Source organism: Kwoniella dejecticola, chromosome 3, assembly GCF_000512565.2.
Source record: "Kwoniella dejecticola CBS 10117 chromosome 3, complete sequence".
Classification (NCBI taxonomy): domain Eukaryota; kingdom Fungi; phylum Basidiomycota; class Tremellomycetes; order Tremellales; family Cryptococcaceae; genus Kwoniella; species Kwoniella dejecticola.
In genome coordinates this window covers 2013672-2039851 of record NC_089303.1, presented here as the reverse complement: position 1 = coordinate 2039851, position 26180 = coordinate 2013672, and the positions used below count along the sequence as shown (strand labels likewise).

Below are 26180 nucleotides of genomic sequence, written 5' to 3'. Positions count from 1 at the left end.
TTTGGTCTTGGTCTTGGTGAAAATGCTAATGCTTTTTCAGATAGGCAAACCTGTGCGAAGGACTAGGAGCAGATCTTTCGGGTCTCACGAGTACTAGTCAGGTGAGATTCCAGTCGCTCTGGATGTAGCGGAAATTGATCAATATCAATACAAGGAACGAACGAACGAAGTAAGAGTGAATAAATAAATACCTCAATAATGGAGGATCGGCAAGGTCTCGAAGTCTGTTTATTTGGGTTTCTCGTAACGATGCTCAATCATGTCTCACACATGGACATGCATGTACGTGAGCTATTCATTCATTCATTCAATTATGTGTCTTTCGTGAATCTGTCTGGGTCGGTGTGCCGGATGCCAACCCATCAGATGGCTGAATACGGATGTTCGTGTCATCCGTTGAGATGTTGACTTCAATTAATCTCGTACAGCACAGCTGCTGCACGCCCTTGAGCTCCAGGCGCATCCCGGATATCTGGGTAAGGGAAAAGGAAACCCCAAGGGAAAAGGATGTCAAATGGATGGACAGAAGATCTCCTCGTTGATCCGAATAACATAATTCTAACTGTGACGCCCTTCCGCCCTTCCGCCCGTTCGCCCCTCGTTCCGCCTTTGCCGATCCGTCAGATCATGTATCGACGAGAGCTTTGACTTTGATCCCCAACGCTGATCCGGGCGCGAGTTGTCCTGTCAATAATTACTCACTCCAGCTGTTCTGCTCATCATCTATTATCCATCCTGTCTTAGTCTTTGGTCTACGTACATGCATCCTCTGCACCATGTCTCATCAAATGGATTCGGTTCTAGATCTACACGTACTCAATCGTCTCGCTCATAACTCTTCTTCAAATGCTGTTGACCCAAAACGCGCAGAAAAGACAACGAGAATCCAAGTCGCCCTTCCGTAAGGGTAAATCAAAGTTTCGAAACCCATATAATGGTGAGATCGTGCCTTAATCGGTGTAGAAGCTCAAAACCCTCTTTTCCTGTCGTCTGGCCCGTCAAAGGGGTGAAAAGGCGCACGCTTCGTGCTTCCGCTTGCTTGCATCACTTGGCATCACAGATGGCCAGCTTGGCAAGATCCGATAACGGGCGAAACATGTTCAAGTCAGACACTTCGGAAATAACTTCTGTGAGACTCGCCATCTCACGGACAGATAGTACGGTATGGCGAGGTAGTCGTACCATGCTGATTCAATCCGAAAAGAGTATAGAGGTATAGAGAGACAGAGCGCGTAAGAAACGCGAATGAATTCGGAGTGATGTGATAACGAAGGGTCGTGCCTGTTCAATATTCGCAGAATCCGATTCCGAAATGCTATCTACAGACCAAGGCGTGTCAGGAGAGACCAGGATGATCGGTTATGACAAGCAACACAGAGCGAAGCCCTCGAGAGATGTTGGTTGTTATTATTAATTCTCCCACCTGAGCGAAGGGTGACTCAGGTTTTAACGTAATTTTTACCTGTTTCTTCGGTTTAGCCCCACCTAGAGCTAATACTCGTACACCCAGAACTGGATACTTACTGCACTTTGCAGTACTTCCGCCCGAAATCCTAAATTCGCAAAAGCCAGCTCAAATCCACTCTTTTGGATCTGATCTGATCATCACTCACACAAACATACATCTTGCATCTAGCAATCCTTCACGACTTTCCCACACCAAGATAACTCAAGATAAACATTACATCCATGATTTCACCATAGAATCACGTCTTACACATATAGAACCATAACATTATTCTCCACTTGACCTCGATCATCGATCACTTGTCCCTCAAAACTGGTGATTTGCGCATATACGCCCTTGACTGCGAGCGAGACAGAGAAGGGACTTTGATCAAGCAACACGCAAGTACCCACCTGAACATACATACACACAGCTACCATCAAAGCCAAAGCAAAGGACCTCTACTTCCTGACAAGTGACACAGAATCAAAAAGAGATAGAAGCAAACAGCAGAGGGCGTCGCACCACCTCCCATCACCATCATTGAACATCAAGTTCACTTTGTCCCATTCTAATTTAGTGGGATAAACCAACGCACAAACGTCACCTCATACAAGATTATACTTAAAGCAGCTTCAACACCCACATATCAGGTATCCTTCGATCGAATCCCATACATCATCCTGAACCTCAATTTCAATCGAGCCTAACCAAGATTCCGATTTCGTTCTGGTTTTAGATGTTACTCTGGTGATCTAGACCTTGCACCTGTTCCCGCACTTCCGTCACTCGCTTTTCAAGCTTTTCAAGGTAGATCAGTCACAATTCAACAGACTGAGACACCAAGACTCAAGATATCAGGTATCAGATCTGGAAGCGGAGCGAGTATTGATTCAATTACCACAAATAGCACCTTGAGTCCTTGAGTGAGTCACACGCATACACACTACCTGATTTTAGATCCACATTTCGAAGATCTGTTCACAATAAAAAGACACCCTATCCCTCTGGTATTCGCTCCACCTATCCTCATATGTGCATTGTTCCCTTCGAATACTTTAGTCTACCATTAAATCGATCCCTTCTGGCACCTACCTTCTCCGTTTTTGCCCTCTCATTTATTGTTTCATTTAGCGCCAAACTAATCATCAAATTCTGTAGCAATTAGCACTTGATCTGCACAATCAATCATGTCCGCCCCAGAATCAGAACCCACGCGTCCTGGAACGAGTTCGGGTCGACCTGCGACATCGGGCGGAAGACCTTCGACTGCAGGCGGACGTCGAACGGGTACTGGCAGGAAACGAAGACAGCCAACAGCAAGATTAGATACTGCTGCTTCTGGCATTAGTGCAGATGAATTACCGGAACAGCAATTCTACAGGGAAGGAGACGAAGATGAGGATGACTTTGAAGAAGAGGATGAAGAAGAAGAAGACGAAGAAGTTTTTGCTTTCCACCGACCTACCACAGCCGCTGTACCTGCATTAGGGACTATATCAGATTACTCAACATCGGCACCTCCTTCAAGTCATCTGCCCACTACCGCCGGTACTACAACCAACATCTCGAGTAGCTCAGGTCCCGATGGTACTCATCTCAACACGCCTGGACTCAGTAACACCCCGAGGTCACTATTCGTCGATGGTAAAGTACCTACTCCAACTGGTGTCATGGATGTTGGAGGCCACTTACCGGAATTGACATATGATAAATCCAACCCGCCTCCGTTCAGCGGGTTTCATAATCCCAACAACTCGTCGTTTGCGTTCACCATGTCATCCGCAAGCGACAACAACGGGCCTATCATAGCCAGGAAGTCTAAACGACCGCCCTCCGGAGCATCTTTGATGGATCGTTTGAACCGTAAAAGAGGTTCGAGTGCTAGAACAGGAACAGCAACGACGAATTTCACCACTACTACCGATATGTCAAGAATCTCAGAAGACTCAGGATTATCAGAACCTGGATTATCATATCGACCCACGACATCAAACAACAGACGTATGAAGTCCTCCGCCCCACTGATCTCAGAGACCGATACGGACATCGTATCGGAAAGTGGAAGAGGATACAGTCGAGGGAGTTACGGTATGACTGAAATGACAGGTGATATGACTATACCTGATGGCAAGACTACTTGGGGAGATGGATTAGGTGGTCTTCACAAAGAAGCGAGCGAAAATGGAGATGAGAGTCTGGGTGTACTCGATCCAGGTATGGTGGAGGAAGACAGTCCTTATCCGGAAGTAAGAGCTTCGGTTTCGAACATTGATGACCCCGAAATGCCCGGTAAGTCCGCCTGACATACCCCGGAAAACGACAACGGTATTCGGCTGACACATCTTCCGTCATATGACAGCTCTCACGTTTAGAGCGTGGGTACTTGGTATCCTGTTCGTCGTGATCGGTTCAGGTATCAATACCTTTTTCCACTTCCGAACGCCAGCTCCATACATCTCCCCTCTTATTGTTCAGTGAGTATTAATGTCAGTCGCATGCAGCTGGAGGCTAATGGCCAAAATCCAGAGTCGTCGCCTATCCAGTCGGTAAATTCGCCGCATATCTCTTACCGATCACGACGTGGAAAGTCCCTCGGTTCCTAGGAGGATCAGAGTTCACCTTCAACCCTGGTCCATTCAATATCAAAGAGCATACCATCATTGTGATGATGGCTAACGTAGCTATCGGTCCTGCATACGCTCTTTACGCTACGGTATCGAGTGAATTGTACTACAAGCACAAATTCGGTTACGGCTTCGACATCATGTTGATCCTGGCCACTCAATTGACCGGTTTCACGATGGCCGGAATATGTAGGCGATTTGTCGTCTGGCCCGCATCGATGATTTGGCCTGGAAACCTGGTCGTCACTACCAACTTGAACACCCTGCACGCGGAGGAAGATGGTTTCCAAGGTGGTATGAGCCGACTGAGATTCTTGCTCATCTGCATGGGTGGTGCCTTCGCATACTATTTTTTCCCTGGTACGTCTCCTGCCACAGTATGCCGCCCCATTCTCGTGAGCGGCGCTAACGCTACATTATACAGGCTTCATATTCACTGCCTTATCGTATTTCTCGTATGCTTGTTGGATCGCACCGAAAAACAAGGTAGTCAACGAGCTATTCGGTATCTCGACCGGTCTTGGTATGGGTGTCTTGACATTCGACTGGACTCAGATCACTTGGATCGGATCTCCTCTCACTGCTCCTTGGTGGGCTGAGGTGAATGTCGGAGTAGGATTTGTGCTGTTCTTCTGGATTCTGGTACCTATCCTCTACTACAACAACGTATGGGAATTCGCCTATCTACCTGTCAATGTCATTCAAGCTGCGGATCGATTCGGCTCGTCATACGATATCTTCAACATTCTCACTCCCGATATCAGACTCAATACTACGGCTTACGCGATGTATTCGCCCGTATACCTCTCGGCGACTTTCTCGATGACTTTCATGCTTGCTTTCGCCTTGGCCACCGCGCTACTGGTACACACAGCTCTATACCATGGACCTAGAATCTATCGAGCAGTAATCAACGTCAAGACCGAAGCCGACGACATCCATATGAAGTTGATGAAGCATTATCCCGAAGTACCGGACTGGTGGTTCTTGGCTCTTTTCGCTGTCGTTTTCACGTTGGCCGTCACAGCCATCGAGGTTTACCACACAGAATTACCTGTTTGGGGGTACCTCGTTGCTGTGGCTTTGCCTTTCGTGTACATCATCCCCTCGGCCTTCATTTACGCCATGACATCTCAACAACCTGCTATCAACCTGCTGGCGGAGTTGATCCCTGGTTATATGTTCCAGGGTCAGCCCATCCCCGGTATGGTGAGTATATCTCCTCTGTTCTAGATGAAAATTCCTTGCTGAGAATCTTGTACATGGATGTTGCAGTTGTGTAAGGTTTTCACAGTGCAAACCGTCGTCGCTGGTCTATCTTTCATCCAAGATCAAAAGCTCGGACACTACATGAAGGTCCCACCTCGAGCCACTTTTGTCGCACAATTGTCAGCGACAGCAATAGCATGTTTCATTCAAAGCGCTACCAAGGAGTTGATGTTTGCCAAGATACCCGACATGTGCGCTGCGGGCCAGAAATCCTTGTTGACTTGCGCCTCGACCAAAGTATTCTTCACTTCATCTATTATCTGGTGAGTCGCCTACAACATATCGTTCCATCACATCGATGCTGATGTGGCTTGGCTTGTTGCAGGGGATTGATTGGACCAGAAAGGCTTTTCAGCAAAGGATCGCTTTACCACCCACAAACATACGCCCTTATCGTCGGAGCTGTTTTACCGATCCCATTCTGGTTATGGGTCAGGAAATATCCCAAATCGATCTTCAGGAACTTGAATCTTCCGGTCGTATTCAGCGGTGCCCTTTTTATTCCGCCCGCGTCCGGTGTCAACTACGCCAGTTGGCTTTTGACGGGTTTCATCTTCCAATTCTGGTTAAGGAGAAAGCAATTCGCTTGGTGGTCCAAGGTGTGTCCGAAGTCCTCGCTTAATGCCTTATGGAACTTGGAAAGCAAGGGCATACAAACTGACAAATATCCAATTTATAGTACAATTACGTCTTGTCGGCTGCACTGGACGTCGGAACCGCTTTGTCGGCCATAGCGATCTTCCTTTTCTTGGGATTGCCCGGTGCTTCGATCAACTGGTGGGGCAATACAGTCTATCAAAAGAGTGAGTCAACATTTCTTGCTCTTGCTTACGAGATCGTGTGAGAATATACGCTGACAGATCCGACTGGGTCATCGCAGCTGCCGATTGGAACGGTGATGGCGCTTCGTATCTGACAGCACCGCCAGAAGGGTTTGGAGCAGACACCTGGAAGTTGTAGTTGTGTGATCTCAACCGAAACCAATCACATATCGATGTTTCTATACAACTGTATTATATCGTTTTGGGTTTGGTGTGAAAGATTAGCGAGTCGCGTTTAGCGAGATTTTGGTAGATATGATTATATATTCCTCGGCTGGGGAGTTTTGAGCTGGTTATATCGTTTGTCTGTTTGTTGATTGTCAGTAGTTTTGGTATTCTGGCTTTTAATCCGTATAATGTACGACAGTGGTTCATGCAGTCTTTGCGCAAATGCAATTGCAATTGCAAGTGAAGATGGCAACTTTTCATATTGTGGACATTGTATGCCTTCACTGAACGCCAATGTGATTGTGAAGCTCAAGTGATCGGCGGCGATGCGCCCAGGATAAGGTTTGCAGCTACAGTGTTGTGATGCGATGCGATGTGATCATCTTGTCCCGCGTTGAGGCGGCTAGATTTGCTTGCTGATCGCACAAGAAACAAGTGTTATGCATACCGTGCATGAGCGTTTTCCTAAGCTGATATATCCAAGTCATCCCATTCCCATGATTCCGTCTTACACAGTAACCTGTCCGAATCCAACCGTTATCTGACTCTGTGATGTACATCCCATTCCTCCGATAGTATCATATTGACTAGTTGCATTACTGCGCGATTAGGGTTTCGAGGCGGATTACTACACATTTCCACTTGGAATTTAGCATTGACTCTCGTCGCGAATAAGCAATGAAACAGGGGAGTGAGAGCATACTCACTGCCGTTATCGATACACCGAAAAGCAATTGCCCGTCACTACGGTAAGAAAAGCTTACCAAGCGGGAGCTGGAGACAAAGGCACAGCACACACCGACTGATCAGCGCTTCTGTCCTTCTTTTTCTGATTGAATAAGTGAATAAGACGTTCTAGAAGAAGTAGATAGGAGAGATAACGAAATCAAACGACGGAAAATCAAATCATATACAATAACATGACAAAGAGTTAAACTCACCACCGCCTGCAGCACCGAAATTTTGAGCTTGAACCGACGAGCCCTCAGTCGGCATAGGCATAGGAACAGGAACGGCGTTTGATGGAATGATTATCATCAATAGAGGAACGATTAGGGTGTTGATGGACATTGTCAAAGATGCGGCTGTATTAAGCTGGTCTTGTGGTCGTTTCGGTTTTGAATCTATTCTATTCTATACTATTGAACTTAGACTGTTCGCACGAGAGGTTGGGGTCAAGATCAAGGTCAACGCTCTCAAAGACACTATATATATACCGATACGGCGTTGTAGAAGGCCAGGGTGCAGTGTACACAATATCAAGAGATACGTATTGCGTATAGAGAAAGTTAGGTGGTCGCTTTCAACGTTGTTCAGGGATAGGAGTATTTGTCTGAGAGATCAAAAGCTTGATCAAAGTCACAGATCAGAGATCAGAGAGCGTCCCTCCGTTTGATCTGTGTGAAGATGTGGATTGACTGATTTGATTGATGGTTGTCGGCTGTCGGTGGTCGGCTGTTGCTTGTGTGCTGTGTATGGGAAACCAAAGGCGAGGTCGAGCAAGGGAAGGGAAGGGAAGAGAGACGGGGGGGAGGTCAGGGAAGGCAAGCCTCGAATTATCGGACAAATCAACGAAGCAGGAATACAGCGACTGAGCAGAGCCCAAGCGTTCTGCAGGATCCCTTATGTTCCCCACGCTCCCGTTGGCATGCTGCCATGAGATGCGATACGAGACATTGCGGTCGTATAACACATATCTCGATTCCAACCGGGCTTGACATTTCTGCTCGCTCAAGCCACCAAAAGTCTAGGTCTCCCTTCCTCCTAAGCTAACTTTCATGTATGCGTAGTGCTCGCTCTCTGCACCATGTCGAACATCCTTTATCCAAGCATTCTGTTCGAATGAGGGAACGCTTACGGATCCAGGGTCATCTGGAGTCTGGTTCGTGCTGGTGGTAGGTGCTGTGCCGAATAAGTGGTACTGCATTCCTTTGTCCCCCACCTGCCTTTCCCACTTTGGACACGGGGTCGCATCTGACCCAGTATAGGCGACGACGTCATATCACATCGCTTGGTCGGACGTCAACGCGCTTTTAATGGACGACTCATAGTTTCTGTAGCAGGTCGGTCAGCTTGGGGGTAGGTAGCCATTTGAATGCGTGGTATTGTTTTCTTCTTGGAAAAATTGCGACTATCATGCACGAACGGACGATCTGTCTACCGTATCCAAAAGTCCGCGTCATTGACCTAATCTGATGGATCAACCAGAACAATCGCAATACTTGATCCGCTTGAATGCCGCTGTGAATCGTGCATAAATGGGATCGAGGACGGGGGATAAATAACCTTCTCAGGCAATCAAAAATCAGAGATTAGGAATCAATGATCAGATCAGCGATCACATCAAACTAGGTTTACTTATTTAGCCGACGATTGGATTGAGACCATCAAACACATCCATCAAATCACTCATGCGGAAGGAACATCAAAAGGACACGAAACCTTATTCCCACGAAAAGCAATAAACGGCGCCTCACATGAAAAAACGCTTTCTCATGATGATGCCTGAAAATACAGATATCTTCAGAGCTTTCCGGATTTTTCTTGCACGTGAAAGTCGGAAGATATCGCTTTCCATTGCATCGTGTTGATTTACTGCATCGAATTGTCTGGGCCAGATCAAACGACAAATTGCTCAATTTCAGACTGTCAAATTACTCAAAGTCCCCCTGAGACGTTTCATTCCATGTTAGTGATTATAGATATCTTTGGTCATTTGCAACCCTGATGTCGGATCTACAATCGTCTTTGCTGACTTAGGAATAAGCGAGATCCGTCGCAATTTGATCCGAGCTGATCAGCTCTGCACGATCTTGATCTTGATCCTCATCTTGCTTTTGATCTTGCATCTTGAATCTTGGTTTTGATCTTGATCTTTCCTGGTAATGCCAATCTTTCACTTGGAAATAGACGATAATCGAGATCGAGCGAGCTGACCATCGAGAGATAACGCATCTTGTATATACATTTGCACTGCACAGCATAAGCGTGGCATGGACATAGCATATTGCGGGTCGAAGATGTCGATTAAAATGTACAACACGCCGTTCAAGCATTACAAACCTGTTTCGTCATCTCGTCATTTCGTCGGACTTTCATATTTATCGATCAATCCTCTCAATTTCCCGATAGCCGCACCCCGATTCTTCCCATCTACACCTGTTTCTGTACTACCGCTCACAGCCCTAGCTGAGCGTGCATCAAAAGTACTTTCTCTCGAGGAGCTTATCTGTGTGCTTGCAGCGGAGGCTCGTGGGGTGTTGGTAAAGGGCATGTTCAGAGATAAAGTATGACGTTTGCCTGTCTTAGCGTTGACTGCTGAGGATGGCGATGGGAGGGTGATAGACGGTTGAGATGCGGTTGATTTGTCTTTGAACAGCTGTCGAGCCGAGGTCACTCGTCCGCCACGACCACCCCGTGCAGATTTATTGGGATCAGCCTTCGCCTCCGAGGAGATGGGCATCGGAGGGAGGTTCAAGATTGACTGCTATCAATACAAGTCCAGTCAGCGAATAACCGATGATGACTGTCTGCCCGTCGGCCTGCCCACCACATAACTCACCTTCACTCCTTTCGCTCCCTTTTCCTCTGAATCTTCGTTGACACTTTCTTCAACGATACCTAGAGAGAGGTGATGATCGCAACTCCTATGGTCTCTGGCTTTATACATCGAGTCTGAACCGTCTTCACTGGACCTGCTCTCTTCCTCAAATAAATTCAAGATAGAATGCCTGTGGTCACTGCCTCTTCTTGTCGACCGTCGTCTGGGTAATACGTCCAGCGGCGATGGGTCATCAGGCCTCTGCTGCACGACAATCTCTTCGTCTACGACTACCATCGCTTCTAGGCTTTTAATGGTGTCTCTGTTCAGCCTTTGAGTGCCCTGATGACCGGGAGAGCTACCGGAATCTGAATATGCTTTGGGCTCGAAGTAGGACTCGGGATCGGTAAAGACCAGTGGCTTAGGTGAGAATGGGAACGGAGATGTTGGATCTGTTGTCGTGGACATCGGCGTGATCGAAGCTACTGAATCAGCTTTATGAGGAGATCCCAAGATGCTGCGGGAAGGAATCGGCTGAGGGCCTGATACGGAAAGCGGCGAGGTCGAGGTGAGCAAAGCTGCTTTCACGTTGTGAGCTGACTGACGCGCAGCTGTCTCCGAAACTCCACTGGTTATTGGGGTCATGGTGGGTGACACCGAATTAGCGACAAAGGGAGGGGAAACACTCCTTCCTCCCTTCTTACTGGTCTCCCTAGGATGTCGCGAGATTCGAGTAGTTCGAGACTCTTCTGCTTCATCCACGGAATATATAGCCCAGGCTGGCTGATGATATCTATGGTTGGGCAGACTGTTCACATTGTTCAGAGATTCCAGGTAGGGTATGTGAGGTGGCACAGGCAGAGGATGGTAAGGTGGCGTGCGATTTGGGACTTGATGCTGCGCTACAGTAGTTGGTAGCTCAGCTATACTGTGCCTCGCCACATGTCGGGGACTGTCATTGGGCGAGGCTGCATGACATGGTGTAAGGGGTGCGTAAGGTGTCCGAGGAGTGAGTGGTGGCGATAAGGTATTCATGACGGCTTGGCAAGGCGCAGACCATCTTCGCTGAGTCCTTGGCGCTGATATTGGATACGAAGGGGCTGAGAGCTGCGACAACTCGATCTGATGGGCTTGATGACTCAGCCACATGTCTGCCAAGAGTGAGGATGTATGGAACACCTGGAGCGTCATCTCAAGGTCGCTGGACATGTCCGCCAGGTCAGCTCAAGTGCATCACCTCGATTATTGGCAGCAGCATGACAGTGATGTGAACCTTACATCTTCCGCTCCTCGGAGTAGTTTAGGAACATCCGAATGTTGATGATGATGTCCACCTGGAGTGATGATCTAGCACATCGAGCGATCGTACATACACCTTGCGGGATAGTAAGTAGAAGAGTCATGACTTTCTCGCTCCGGGGTGTCGTAACATAGCTTTCGCCTGTGTCAAGGCCAGACCTCATCAGCATAAGACACCCAACATCGGACGTATCACAGACTCTCACCAGAATATATGATCTCACCCGTTAAGTGATCAAGCACCACTGAGTTTCCGTCAAATTTACGTATAGTCACTCGCTGGATGGTTGAGAGGATCGGAGGCAGCGTCTATGAATCGACACTCAGTCGGTGATGACTTGAATCGAAATCAACAAGACAGATCCACTCACCAAAAAATTGGTATGATTGACCACTTTCAACCCGACTCTGCATTTTGACCCTTCAACTATCCATCGGTCCAGACTATTAGCCTCCGCCATGATGTCTTCGCCGAGACGCTCCTCCCGAATACACTTGGAAGCGCGAAACGGGCTTCCCAGGAAAGTGAGGGGCTCTGCGGTCAGCGCAGCATGAATACCGAATTTACTGGAGCTGCGCAAGATCGATTTCGCGCCGTATTCGGATATCTGAACCGAGGCGTATAACTCATAGATGGTCGATGCAGAAGGCATCTCAAAGGAATCTGGCAAGTCGAGGGGAAGTCGGCACCTGATGGGGAAGATTGTGGTCCTACATCTGCTATCAGTATGAAACGCAAGACCAAACAAAATGATTTCGAGGCTTACCCTGCTCGTGCGGGGTGATACGCTGTCATGATCGAACCGGTCTCATCATGATCGCAAGCGTTTGAGACGGGTAGACCTGGCTCTGACAGGATAGATCGTAAGCTGTTCATGTCATGCAAGATCGTTGCAGCGAGGGATTGACGTGCGGCGTACTCACCTTGAAAAGCGATGTTCTCCTGCCAAATGATATTCTGCACTATCTCATCCTCGATCTGCGCAACTGGTAGAATGGAATTCGACAATCCATAGGCTACGTAATTATGCAGTCTCCAGCATTTCTGGAGAAGACTTACATTCGGATCCAACAATCTCCACCTTTATTTCCCCTAGACTCAGCGCATGTGCTTGCTTACATTCTACCCTCAGAATCCCCTGCAGTTCTTCGCCCGGGTGGAATACGGGTACGTCATTTTCGGCTTGCTCGCCGAGCAAGGGCTGTGATGACTGGAGTTCGACAGATAGCTGGAGAAGTGGATGTGATGTGACGGTATGTGGAAGTTCCCCTCGGAGCATTATGTATTCATAACGATCCGAGCGGGTTGCTACGTCTTCTGCCCGCGCTGCTGAAGTCTGAAGCACCTTGTCAGTCTGGTCGAGTCAGCCTGAACATGATGGCAATAGTTAGTTCACGTATGAGTAGAGACTACTGATTGTTGAGTGGAGTGAGCGGTGATGCATGGTGATGCATGTGTGTGTCTACTCAAGTCGGTGCGCTTGGTGGAACGCCCTTTGACTGTCGTCCTTCCTTTCCCTGATATCTGCGACACACAGAGTGGGTCTGTGCTGGATATTCGCTGGTGGCGACATCGCCGCTTTTTAGGTTGACAGCTCGTCGTTCACTCGCATTAATAGATATAGCTTGTCGATGTCGCCGTAGACAGGTGTTGTTCCAACTGTAATCAGCTATAACTTATTGCATGATGCAGTGTATTCAATCTGATAATGGGATGATCGGACGGGTGAGGAAGAGTTGATTGATCTTCGTGACCTGTCCATTCGGGACTCCTTCGTCGAACATCGTCAACTCGATGACAGGTATGGCGATTAACATCGTCTTCCAATTGCTGATGGGGCATTTAACTTGCTTTATGGAAAAGGTACTGGGAGTGTTTCAGTGGGTGTACCTGTCCCGCTATCAACGTCGACCAGATATCGACGAGTTTTATCTGATTGTGGAGTTTGGGATGATTTCTCTGGAGAGGCGGTCTTTAAGGAACCCGTATCCTTTTGAATCTGGTATGAGGCGTTATCAACCTCTCGATCACAACAACAATCGAGCATTTGAGACTTTTAGGTACCATAAATGAGGTCTTATAAGCGGCATGGCTTTTCGCTTGAAAACTGCCGAATCAGGTGTTTCGCTGATAACAACTTTGATCGACGCCTTGGCTGACTCAGAGATAAGATTATCAAGTCTGAAACCTGTCTCAGTTGCAATCTGCGTTGATCAGATGCGATAATTCTTGTACATTACTTGATGAGGGAATTTCACCAGTGAAGCAAGCAATTCATGTTCGCCGGATGACACGAATTCAGTAGCAGAACGTCTATCCGTGCCATTCCAGACTACTTGGATACTCCCTCCTGTCCGATGCAGCCACCACCCGAGTCGATGGACATGCGGAAGCAACGCAACGTGCGAGGACATAATGCCAAATCATTGCCGTATCTGATCTCGACAGGAGGCCGGCGTTCATCTGCCAGAACCCCGCCATGCGGGCCTTCCGACACGGACTTGCGAGCACCATAAGCCGGAGCTGACGGCGACATGGAAGGAATCTTCTTTTATAGTTTGACCAGTTTGACCATCATCGCTTGTCTCGCTAGAGGTGATTCGGAGTCAAAATTAGACTTTGATGACGGTCGTAAATACGGCGATCAACGATGTGCACGAATCACGTCAACATGACCCATAGGACATGCCATGTCACATCATGTCATGTAATGCCCAGGCAAACGGAGTATTGGGTTTCGCAATTTCTTCCCAGACATATACCCTATGCAGACAAGCATGTATGCATCAAATCTGTATAAGAGATGCGCAAAAATTATACCAAGAAACCATGAACACCCAAAAATCAACACCAACCGGATCGCCATGAGATGATCATGGAAAAGTTGAAAGTAAGTTTCAACCCTAATTTGCAAGGTTTCGCATGTCTTTCCAAGTCAAAGGGCGAATCAGTAACGCTTCGAAACAGGTTCAAGGAACAAGGAACAAAATCCCCTCCCACCCCCTTACGATTTCACATCCCGTACAGAAGCCGTACGCGGCACGCTGCATCCGCGGATTCGCGGATCAGACGTCGAGGATGTATCGATGCGCTTCCAAGCTGAACTGCAGGCATCGCTTGGCTTTGACCGCTGCATAATCTCCTTGCTGCAATAGTATCCCAATGCCAAGGGAGATCATGGCGTTATATGGCCAGAACTGTCTGCACAGCTAATGCATCCGAAGGCACATAGGAGGGATGCTGCGATGATCACTCCACATGCATCATCGGTGGATATACGTCACCTTTGCACGTCGGGAGTGCATTACAGCAAGGTGAAGAGAGAATAAATCACCGAGGTGAGCTTGACGCGTTTCAAGGAAGGCAGAGTGAAAGTCCCCTCAAATGGGTATTATTGCGCAGCATTTACCTTTTACCTGAAAAACGTCCACCCGAAGCCACGTACGCAGGTACCCATTGGATGACTGGTGTGGCGCCTTGGAGTGGTTACTCCGGGTGGTCCACGTGCGGTACCACCAGATTGCCGTCCTGCGATCCCCCATTTCAAGGCGAATTAGGTCTGGGCAACACACGTCCGTTGCGGATCAGCACGCACAAACATCTTGCTAGGCCTATTTGAAACTCAACTGGAATTCCTCTTGCAACCAATTGCCGCGAGACATTCCGGTTTCAATGGCAATTCTATGGAACTGCCGGTCCAGCGAAAACGTATTGAAATCGTAATAAGTTGATTACAATTTATAAATAAACACAATAGCATGCGATGCGCATTCAATCGACGTCATGTACTAATGCTTGAAAGGAAAGGACAAGGTGTGGTCATCATTGGAATAAAGTTACCGAATCGTAATGGCAGCCTTCCCAGTTGTTAATCTAAGCGGTCATGATGATGATTATCGATTGTTGATGTGCGCCTTCGCTCCTCTTAATCCCGTCTTTACCAGGGTAATCCCATGAAATCCTTCCGAGGCTATACCTAATCAGGGAATTTGCCGAGGTCACAATGATCGTAAAACGGGAAACCCCCTTCTGCCTTGATGCCTTTCTTGGCATTCCTGTCCTTTTCTCTGTTGTATTGCGGAGGCTTTGAGTGTCTGTTGGGCTATCTCATTTAGATGCCAACGCATGATACTTGTATTCAAGTTTCATAATTCCTACGGTCGCGTCCTTCTGAATAACGACGCCTCTTCTAATATGGCGACAGATATTACAATCTGGTCCCTTTACGGATTTGTTGATAAGGTACGAGGCATGTGCCTTGTGCGCAAAAGAAAAGAAAATAAAAAGAAATCAAGACATTTCAAAGGGTAAAGACCGAATCCACCCCACCCTGGCATCCCATCGAATCGCGTTAGGCCGGTATATGAACGATACACCGTATGACTTTACAGTTGCCCAGCCGTCACGACCGGCTCCAATTGCTTTCTTCCCTCTTCCTTTGCTTGTTCTTCCTGCTTATAGTCACGAAGTAGATATCTGAGCTTGTTTTCCTATCGCTTTCATTCACGTAAGAACATTACTGTATATATCCCCCCTGAGTCAGCCATACTCCTTCCACAATTCACACTTAAGGAATTAATCCGTCGAGGAAAAAGCAAAAAAGCGCCTAGACTGGTACCTGGAATTTTACATCGTTCTAGCACATCATCTTGGAAGGAGCTGGTACCCATAGTCCTCTCAGCGGTGACAACGACGTTGTTCACATCCTGCTTTGCTCATCGTCATCTTTCTTCTCCGCAATCGACAAACGTAACATATATATAAAGACGCTAGTCTCGTTTTCTGTCGATCATCTCTAATCTCCCCTAACCACAAATCTCGACAATCCATCTTGTCATATAACAATCCTCAAATCCCCGGTACGGTACATAACCAACTGTTGATCCGTTACTCTTTCCCAATCTACAACACCCTTAATCTATCACACATCAAGATGAAGTTTTTCTCCGTTGCCCTCGCCGCCGCCATCGCCTCAGTCGCCGTTGCCGCTCCTGTCCCGGAAGCTCAACCCACTGTCGTCGCTCAAAACTTCGGTGCACCAGGAGGTGCTCCCGCTTGGAAGAAGGACGTCACTGCTCAAAACTTCGGTAGACCAGGTGAGTTCAATCGTACCTCAATTCAAATTCGATCGTAACATTATGTCCATGTGAAGTCGAGCAACACAAGTGCTGACCTCCTTTTTCAACTCCCAGGTGGCGCTCCTGCTTGGAAGAGAGAAGCCGAGCCAACTGTTGCTGCCCAAAACTTCGGTGCCCCCGGAGGTGCACCAGCATGGAAGCGAGAAGCTGAGCCTACCGTTGCCGCTCAAAACTTCGGCGCGCCAGGTGGCGCTCCTGCATGGAAGAAGGATGTCAAGGCCCAAAACTTCGGTGCTCCCGGAGGTGCACCAGCATGGAAGCGAGAGGCTGAGCCCACCGTCGTTGCTCAAAACTTCGGCGCTCCCGGAGGTGCTCCTGCTTGGAAGAGAGAAGCTGAGCCCACCGTCGCCGCTCAGAACTTTGGTGCTCCCGGTGGTGCACCAGCATGGAAGAGGGAAGCCGAGCCCACCGTCGTTGCCCAAAACTTCGGTGCTCCAGGAGGTGCTCCCGCTTGGAAGCGAGAAGCTGAACCCACTGTTGCTGCTCAAAACTTCGGTGCCCCTGGTGAGTCCACTCTCCTTCTTACCTTCTCTCACGATCATATGGCAGCCGCTAATAGGTTCTTACTCTCTCTAGGTGGTGCACCAGCTTGGTAAACGTTGTTGAGAAAAATGGTCGACCCTCTTTTTCTTTCTGCTCGCAACCACCAACGCATGTTTCCGATCATCCAACCACCGATCTATCTTCATGACCTTCCTCTCCCCTTTATACGGAACAATAAAAGGGACATTTCGTCAGAATACAACCATTAATCAAGATGACCGATCTGTCATTGTTTTTATCTGTTTGATTTAGTATCGACCCACTTACATTTCTTTCTTTCTTCCTGCCTTCGTTCAATCGTACATTGTGTTTTGTAGTACTTCATCATTTGTCTTAGTCTTGTTTGCCGGTTCGGATCTAACATAGATGGATAGTCGGAAATTTTCTTCATACCATGACTTTACGTCTCAACACGGATCGCGGATATTATCGGAGATAATCATGCAAAACTCAATAAACAGTATCACCAAGATGGGCTGTCCCCTTGTATTGATGCCGATTTCGGGCTCCTCAGGCTCTGCAACAGTAGATTTCGCTTACGTTGGCCTATCTCCATGGGGTCTGCGCTACCCACCAGCATGTCATGAAGGGCTACAACATTGTATTCCGTCGAGCGACGCCGTTCGCCATTATTTGTTCGGTTCCTTGGATAAGTGAGTGAGTGGTCTACGTTTGTGTGGCAGGTAGAGATCAGCGGTCCCGTCGGGTTAATGTGAATGATTGGAATGTTTCACCATGTGTTCTCGTTTCTCTATTTCTTTGCTAAATTTTACAGAATCATGCCAGAGCGCTTTGTCTTGACATGCAGACTAGCGGTTTACTTCGGCATGATTGTTCGTTGATTTCGCTCGACTGAATGACCGGCAGCTTCAAGCATAGCGCAAAAAATGAGACCACTTCACGAAGTGGCGATCGGTTCGCTGACGTACTGACTCACCCAAAAGATCGACAAGCAAATTGATCGAGTACGGTGCCCGATAGATTAAACTTTGATAAGGTTCAATATGATCAGAAGGATGTCACCAGAAACACCAACTGTCACCACATGTGTCTCTGCGCTGCGTGCTGATAAAGCGGCATCTGGTCGGCTGGGTACGACGTGGCTCATGTACCATGTTTTGTATCGATGTAGACAGAATATCTCCTGTTGCAGTGGGTTTTGGTGCGGGCTATCGGTTGCCTGAGCTTCATAGTGTGGGGAGCGATCAGCAGAGATGATGATACCTACCAGACATGAGATCTCACAAGTCAATTCAAACCGCCCCGTGATCATCTGAAGGAGGTGTAGCTGGATTTCTCCTGAGATGGAAGCATGACTCACCAACGTCTATGAGGACGTCGTTTCTTCTTGGCAGGAACGACCGTCGCTTCGTCAATTCGTCCAGGAGACAGAGACTCTCGTGTGATACCGTATCGAGAAGCTCCAAGTGATGCCCATTCTGTCTTATCACATTTACATTTACAGTGTTCTGAGGAACCTGCTCCGGAGCTCGCCATCGAATGAAACTCGTCTCCGCGCGCAAGGGCGAGTAGTGTTGTGTGGCTCGGCCTCCCTGAGAGATAGCCCAGTCTGGTGCATCACGATGGCGGAGTCTCACGCGTTCACCTGGGGCTAATGCCCTTCCAGAAGCGAGCTGTGCCCGACCATTGACGTCGACCTTAAAGTGCTGCACACCCATTCGCCGTCGAGCGGCTAAGCTCGTGTTTCAGTAAGTCACTCGTTTGCTATTCAGTGTTTGGCTAGCTTCTTTCTTCTCTAAGGTCTGCTACCGTCAAACCCCGTGCTCTTTTGATGGGTTTCCATCGACTCTCGGGGCGTTGATGCGCTGGAGTATAATAACCGAGCCGTACTCGTATGCTTCAGATTCCGGGAGGCTCATGACGCTGCAATGCCGAATCTGTGTGAGCAATGTCTCACAAATCAGAGGCAAGGAATCGGCTTGATTAGTCATGAGTTTTACTGTACTATAAAACGGTCAGACTAGGTATCTTGTTGACACGGCATCAATCATAGGTCATTCGAACGACATGTTTCGGATTGGCCGACGGTGGAAGCGGTGGAATGAATACAAAGCCAAAGTCGATGTCACTCTAGAGTCCAGAGGGTGTTATAGCAATTAGGCAAGGAGAAAACCTTATCGACGAAACGAAATAGAGAATCGAATTCAAAACGATGATCCGGACCTCAATATATTCCAACAACCCCTCTAGCTGCCTGCCAGGGGTCTAGTTTAGTACGAGAATGCGAGCCAGACAAGTTTTTGGTGCAGGCTACTAACCAAGCTAACGATAAAGTCAATCGCATGCAGAACATCGCCTTTCTCTCAACACATCACACAACCTCACCACTCTATATTGATAATAGTGATGATGCTGACACTCTAGCTAGATTCCGACGGAGGGTGACTAGCTTCCCTTGACCTTCAATCCCCGTGAAAACATGAGCTTGAAGTCTAGATCCCCTGTCCAGTCTATTCTCAACTCTTCTCTTCTGTGCTATTCCTGTCGATCCTCGCCTTTGCCTTTGCCTTCTGTCCATCTCCTTTCCGCCGGATGGACCTGTGTTAACAATGAACAAAGAGATTCCGTCGTTCTCTATTACGATGTAGTCTCCAAGGTTGAGACTACTACTGTATTGAGCTCGTCTGTTGCGCTCAATTCAAGTCAGGTCGGACCAGAACAAATGAAGAGAGGGATCAAAAGAGCGATACAGAAGACGGACCACCGATCGGGGCGGAACGGCAGGAAAGGTTAGAAAGGTCAGAAAGGTGAATTCCTCTGTCTACTGTATAGTCAATGACGAATGCAAAGGTCGACCAGGTCCAAGAGAACAACAGGTCAAAAGGTATATAACCCCTCGTACCGTCAAGCCACCAACTATCTTACTGTATCTTCCCCAACTCCCAACCAAAAGAACAGTACCACCAATTCAAAAAGGCCATCCGGTCACCCAATCACCCATTCAGCTCGACTCACTTCAAATAACTTCCTATAATGCGATTGTCCTCCATCACCGTAATCTTCACAGTCGTCGTCTTCGCCTCGAATTGCGTAGGCGCACCTGTACCTGTACCTGCACCCGTGCCCGTTCCTATGCCAGATGCCGACCCAGAGGCAGCTCCAGTACCAGTCCCTATGCCTTCGACAGCTGCTGCTGCTACTACAACTACGGGGGTGACAGCTCAGAACTTCGGTCACCCAGGTGAGTCTCTCTTGTCAGCATATGACCACTTGTTTGTGTCCTTGTATCTGACTGGTATCGATGTTGCGTCTTATATAGGCGGAGCTCCTGCTTGGTAAATGCCGACAAAACACCTACTCTCCATTTGTCCCTTATTCTCGCACCCAAAAATGGATAAAATCCAACGACTGCGTGCACCAATCCGTGTGGTACTTGAAAATACCAGTTCACTTCTGGGTTTGTAGCATCTTTCGTCTCCTTCTCGTGTATCCATCTTGTGCTGTAGCTTCCGGATATTCAGCATGACCTGATTCCATCTGTATCGATATATACGTTTCGTGGATCGCTTGAAAGGAAAATCGATTTCATCTATATCGTGGTCTCAGTAGGAATAAAAGATCGGATTGAAGATTTGTCAGTAGAACCCTGTATCAGCTTATCATGGCTCGTCAATAGATCAAATGCATAAAAAATGTCTTGCGAGGCCTGCACAGATTGCCCCTGTCGCGTGACCGAAAATGGGTTGCTACGAATGGGTCAGCAGAGTCATCAATGATGAAAGGGGTGTTAGTCTGGATATGCTTCTTCTGACATAACGATGACCCGGTCCACATTAATTACACGCAGCACTTGGTCGGGGTCGTACCTGATTTGCCTTTGATTCTGCATTAGGATGATTCCGGATGTGCTCAGTGAACCGAGGGCGTCCGCATCGCGATAGTTGGGGAAAGCCGTTTGCATTTTTAGATCATATTGATTCTAAGTGGAGAGGCGAGGAATGAAGCTGTGTTATGGACATCAACATCTAGTCAGCGTGTAGTTCGAGATCAAGTCATCCATATGTTGCCGACTCGAATTGACGGGAGGGCGTTGTGGAGGACTCACGAAAAGAGGTATATACGATGTATCAAATCAACATGTATTCGAAACGAGCTTATCTTCTGAGAGCCTTTTCCAAGACTATGAGAACAGGTCAGCCATTTTGCTCATGCTCATGCTCAGTGGACTACCGCGGACTCACTGGCATCCTTGGTGATCTCGGAGAAGTCGGTAGCTTGGATCTCGATGTGAATACCTGGTTGATTCCCGGATACTATCAGCCTCAAAGACGCCATCATTGCAGGTGTAAATGTGCTCACCTTCAAGTCGTCGTCTGAGAGCATCCTTGGAAGAGGCGAACATCATCTTGTTCTTGACGTTGGCATCATCTGGGGACCTGTTTCGAGTGATTCAACGACCTGTCAGCTTAACGATCCATTCCGATCAAGACCCTATCCTTCCTCCCTTTCTCAAGCTGACGAAGACCAGACTTTCTGAATAGAAGCTTGCGGAGAGCAATAATGCAACAGGGCAGAAGGGCAATAGGGATAGTGACACCCTTCCGACCACTTTCTCGACGAAGAATCTAAAACCAACGGACTCCCCCTCCCGAGCCCTCGTGATCACGCATCGTCTGTCCGTTGTCTCCGGAAGGCTCAAACGGATGGCAAGTTGGAACGAATGAACTCACCATACAACAAAGACCAATTTGTTCCTCACGCCCTCTCCTCCGGGTAAGGTAAACTCGAAATCGTATACAGCCCATCTACATTCCTTCTCCGGCAACTCGTTCACAAAGGTATCAAAGTCTTTCTCTTCCGAAGTCTTGAGGACAGTGATGGATTTCTTGTCTTCCGTAAGACCGTAAATCACGTATGACAATTTCTTGCCCGTCTTCAATTCTTGGAATTTCTCCAGACATTCTTGGGTCTAAACGTTTGTGGTTTGACGATCGTCATGTATCAGCTCAATTCAACTCAAGGTCAAAGTGAGACTCCACAATCACACATCGCATCAAGGGGGAGGAAAGGGATAGATTGTGATATGATATGACGATTTGTTTGGTTCGTTCTCCTTATCCCAAAGTTGACCGGCACCGAACGGACGGAAGACAGGTAGACGGGAAGGACACATGATGTTTACACCCAGATCAACGAGGGAGGATGTGTAGAATAGCTGGTCTGACATTAAGTGTGTCGAAGAGGTATATCCGAGAAGGAAAATGAGGTGTTGCTTACAGGTTGGACACCGGAAGACTACAATGCGGATCCAGTGAATTAGCCTTGAGCCCTCTTGAAACAGTAAGAGTATAGGTTGGAGAGACAAGACATACCATTTTGGAACAGTCAGAGGGGTTCTATGAGTCTAAGTGAGGTGAGGTGAGGTGGATGAAGCAGCAAGCCGAAGGAATTCAATATGAACCTATATCTAGAGGATGTCATAACAGCGAGCAACAGCGTCAAAGCGGTGACGATGGGATGATGGTCAACAGCGTGGCGCGACCACCGCATCATTACCCTGAAACACCATACAGTACCATACATAACCGGAATAATCCAATTGTGGCACTTGACTTCAACAAGAATATACGAATATACGATGCATGGTATAACCACATTCAACCAACTAGATATACAATTTACTAAATTGTGCTTGGTTGTAATTCAAGTCACTCATTAAATGTCATTATATCGTCAACGAATCTCTATATGTTATGGAGAGATACTAGAATGTAAAAGCTTCTTCGAGGAAGGCATGATCTACGAACGACATCAGTCGGATTAGCTAAAACCCCGTGGAAAACGATACGTCGACAGTCGTCAGAACGCAATTGCAATAGCGCGAAGACTCACAGTTGTACGCCTGCTGCCCCGTAGCGACAGGTCTCTCTTGCCCCTCTTCCAGCGGCTGAGGATCAGCCTCTTCAGGCATGATTTCAGATAAGAATCTAATGGTCTCTTTGGGTAATTGAGCATACTGGAAATCCAGATCTGTAACATAAGGCTGAAACAAGAAAGACACGCTCAGTCCGTAGAACATTGTCGAGAATTATGATGTAGAGGCAACTCACCTTGTCACCTGCCATTCCCCTGAAAGCTTCCCTCAATTGCTCAGGCGAAGACGCATCATCTTTCGTCAGATCAACCTAAACCATGCTTCCCGGTCAGCTAGTTGTATCATACCAGACTTTGACTTCTAAGAAAGAGAAGGAGAGCTCACAAGCAAATCAAGCCACGCTTCGAAAGTGACAGCCCCAAATTTGGCTTCCAACTCCGTAAAAATCATTCCTATCTCCTCTTCTGCGTAGACTATCCCTAAAGACGCCAAGGCAGAATGCATCTCCCATACTCCGAGAGTATTCGTTTCTTCATACGCGAAATGCTTGAAGGTAGCCTCGAACTCCTCCAATTTCGCCGGGGTGATGTTCGTATGTTGAGCAGAAACCATCTGATTATCCACAAAAGCCAACTTCTTCTTGACCCCGCTTTCTGCTAATTCAAGCTCATACTCCAAATCGTCAAACGTCAAGACCGTATAATCGTTTTCCTCGACTTTAGCTTCTAGACAGCTGTTGTTGAGATCGAAAATCGTGGTTGTCAGGGTATTGCGAAGAGAAGGAATAGTGCTTGAAAATTTAGCTAAGGTTTGCTTTTGCTCCTAGACACGATAGGTAGTCAGCTTAGCTATCCTTCCGCAATTCCTGATCACCTAGCTCACTAATAAGGAGCCTCGCAGGGCGCCTATGGCCTGCTCTATCTCCTGTAATCTCAGCACAAAGTCTTCGGCAGCTCTAGCGAAACTCTTTCTCAACGCGTCTTTGATACTATGGGTATTCTGCTGTCAGCCACTATCGCCGTCGAAGGACAACCAATTCTTAGCTCACTCTCGTATGGAAGCATTGATCGCTCTACTCCGACCAGTCTCGACGACCAAAAACTCCTGCCATTTTCTCTCCATATTCTCCAGGCGCAACCCCTCAGCTGGTTCCCACGATCTTAGAGAATAAGTCTTGATCTTGGTTTGGATGTTACTGTACAGTGCGGCCAATTCCTGGCGTTCTCTGACGTACCCACGCTTAGTCGTCTTCTTGTATTCGTTGAACCGATTGAGATGAGAGATGGCTTCGGGGTAGGTAGTTGATTGAGGCGTGGTAGACCAAGAATGTAACGTCGAGTCTAAAGAGGAGAGCAAGGCTGCCATACGTCTTTCAAAGTCGTTCTTGTTCGTCCTACGAGAATAGTCAGCCTGATGACGAGCAGATCAATGCGGTCAGAAAAGCTTACCATAGGCCCTGCATCAATTCCGCAAATTTCTCGACTCGCCTTGCACCTGTCTCTGCTTTGTCTGTTGTCACACGATGTCAGATCGTCCCGCAGAAGTCTCCCAAACAACGATATTTTTTGGCACTCACCTTCGCTGGAGAACTTGTGGAAGAATTCAGCTACGTAGGTCATAACCGAACGTTCGTCTGGTACTTCAACATCGCACAAATCCTTCACTTCTAGCAAACGCTGTACAGGTTGACCCGTCAGGACTGTCCTTGATCCGTTCTCTCAGCATGTGAGAACTCACAGGTATACCCAGTCTCTCCTCAGCAACTCTAAATGCTAGCTCTGTGTTACCTCTCTTGTCGCTTTTATCGAGTGAATGATAGTCCAGAAGCTCAGGTCGATGTCGATGTATCAGTGCACACCTACTCAAGTCCGATAAGCTATCCTGCTGATTCGCAAAGTACACAGCGTCAACAGCTTACAGAGCTAATCCATCCGCGAAGCTAGATTTGAAGTTCTGTATATCGACTTCAGGGTTATAAGGTGTTGTTTTCCTTTGACACCACAATAATAACCCATCTTTCGCCGATAATCCTTCTTCACTAGATCGAAAACATAAGCTATCATGCCAAGTGGGGAGACCGATCGAAAGCTTACGTGATACTGGCGATTGTAAACCTCAAGATCAATGTCCATATCTGGCATACACGGTATCAGCCTGGTAGACTGGTACAAGACTGACCAGACGTAGTGTAAGAAAGCGATGAATGATAAACGAGCGACTTACCATGCCCAAAATCAACTTCAGATTCCCATCCACAATATCTTCCGGTCCAATATTGGTCAACTTGATATTCTTCCCTCGGATGAAATTCAAAGCTTTTGCGGCATTCTCGCATTTCTGAACTCGCATCGTGGGTTTCTTGACGTATCGACCTAGCGATTCTTCCGACATGATTTCCTAATGCTGTGTTAGCTATTTGCCATGCGTCGAGGAGCGAGGCGATTGAAAGCTCACTAATAGCTACGAAGTGAAGCCTGATCAGCTCAGACACATGCGGTGAGTAGCATAGTATTATAGGTTGACAATTTACTCACCTGAATAAGCTTGACACCATTCGAGAAATCCCTAACTAGATCCACCATAGGATCTAATCCCTGGCTCTCAAGTTGTTTATTCAACCTGCACCGTTCTTATTAGCTGAACCTCTCGAGGGAGTTCTTTATGAGCCAACTACTGACCATTTACAAAAAGTCCTACAGCAGCTCATCAGCATCATAGTCTAGCCTGTTCGCAGACAATTGGAGATATAGCTTGATTTGATCTGATTTGACTAGACTCAACTCACCTAGCTTGTATATCCGCCCATTCATATTCCGCCCCTCCTCCCGCTATAGGACTTCCAACAGGTTTAGGACTACCAGGCTGACCATACGGATTCCCCAGCGAGTTATTCCCACCGAAATTTAACGCTCCCAACGACTTTGTACGGCTATGGCCCATCCGGTCAGTCGAGGAGCCTGTGCCTGCAGAAGCATGTTGCGAGTTGCGCCTTTCCATCGGTATTGGCGAGAGCATATTGATCTAACGCTCAGGCAGACTATCGCCGCTTACTGCTTCCACGAATGTGATGCGATGAGCAGTGGAGCTATGTAATCAGTTGTTATGATTGGTATCAAGTGTTTCTTAATCACTGCGAATTCTCTAACACACTCACACACACGGACCCCGGATTCGAATTCGAAATCGGATTCACGCGTATGATTTGTGTTTCTCGCGTATCCACGTGTTCGAGTTGACGGAACCAAATACACCCACGGTCTGCAGTCTCTGTACCGAGTTAGAAAAGGGTACGAGAACCCGGTTATTATATGCTTTGTTTGGGTTTGACCTCATATCGTACTGCGACATTCCATGTATACATAACATGGTTGAGCTTGACATCCTCTTCTGAAGGACTGACTACCTACCATGCTTGCTACCGGCAACCAGTACAACTGAGTAGACTAGGATGACACCCTAAAAACGTTTAGGCATAAAAGATGAAAGCGCC

General features: G+C 47.6%; 6 protein-coding genes across 6 annotated transcripts; 3 read left to right on the top strand and 3 right to left on the bottom strand.

Annotated features, from left to right (window-relative positions):
- Positions 1-2637: 2637 nt before the first annotated feature.
- Positions 2638-6303, top strand: I303_103119 (OPT family small oligopeptide transporter; the record flags this gene model as incomplete). Its single annotated transcript, XM_018406463.1, has 8 exons — positions 2638-3739; positions 3810-3924; positions 3977-4434; positions 4499-5283; positions 5350-5606; positions 5669-5942; positions 6023-6146; positions 6224-6303. The coding sequence occupies 8 exons, from the start codon at positions 2638-2640 to the stop codon at positions 6301-6303; spliced, it is 3195 nt and encodes a 1064-aa protein (XP_018264957.1).
- A 3108-nt stretch (positions 6304-9411) lies between these two features.
- I303_103118 (uncharacterized protein) lies at positions 9412-12452 on the bottom strand (the record flags this gene model as incomplete). Its single annotated transcript, XM_018406462.1, has 8 exons — positions 9412-9819; positions 9895-11074; positions 11152-11314; positions 11379-11481; positions 11544-11883; positions 11940-12021; positions 12097-12159; positions 12233-12452. 8 exons carry the CDS (start codon positions 12450-12452, stop codon positions 9412-9414), a joined length of 2559 nt encoding a protein of 852 aa, XP_018264956.1.
- Positions 12453-16106: 3654 nt separating this feature from the next.
- I303_103117 (uncharacterized protein) lies at positions 16107-16907 on the top strand (the record flags this gene model as incomplete). The annotated part of the gene is made up of 3 exons (XM_065968698.1): positions 16107-16269; positions 16366-16815; positions 16888-16907. 3 exons carry the CDS (start codon positions 16107-16109, stop codon positions 16905-16907), a joined length of 633 nt encoding a protein of 210 aa, XP_065824770.1.
- Positions 16908-19848: 2941 nt separating this feature from the next.
- Positions 19849-20154, top strand: I303_103116 (uncharacterized protein; the record flags this gene model as incomplete). The annotated part of the gene is made up of 2 exons (XM_018406460.1): positions 19849-20056; positions 20135-20154. The coding sequence occupies 2 exons, from the start codon at positions 19849-19851 to the stop codon at positions 20152-20154; spliced, it is 228 nt and encodes a 75-aa protein (XP_018264954.1).
- An 815-nt stretch (positions 20155-20969) lies between these two features.
- On the bottom strand, positions 20970-22190 carry I303_103115 (cofilin; the record flags this gene model as incomplete). The annotated part of the gene is made up of 6 exons (XM_065968697.1): positions 20970-20995; positions 21057-21110; positions 21175-21251; positions 21546-21784; positions 22093-22110; positions 22188-22190. The coding sequence occupies 6 exons, from the start codon at positions 22188-22190 to the stop codon at positions 20970-20972; spliced, it is 417 nt and encodes a 138-aa protein (XP_065824769.1).
- A 389-nt stretch (positions 22191-22579) lies between these two features.
- On the bottom strand, positions 22580-25705 carry I303_103114 (uncharacterized protein; the record flags this gene model as incomplete). Its single annotated transcript, XM_065968696.1, has 15 exons — positions 22580-22614; positions 22708-22858; positions 22926-23000; positions 23075-23512; positions 23573-23678; positions 23739-24083; positions 24139-24199; positions 24267-24366; positions 24428-24548; positions 24609-24728; positions 24784-24824; positions 24914-25087; positions 25225-25309; positions 25369-25383; positions 25476-25705. The coding sequence occupies 15 exons, from the start codon at positions 25703-25705 to the stop codon at positions 22580-22582; spliced, it is 2097 nt and encodes a 698-aa protein (XP_065824768.1).
- Between the last annotated feature and the right edge of the window lie 475 nt (positions 25706-26180).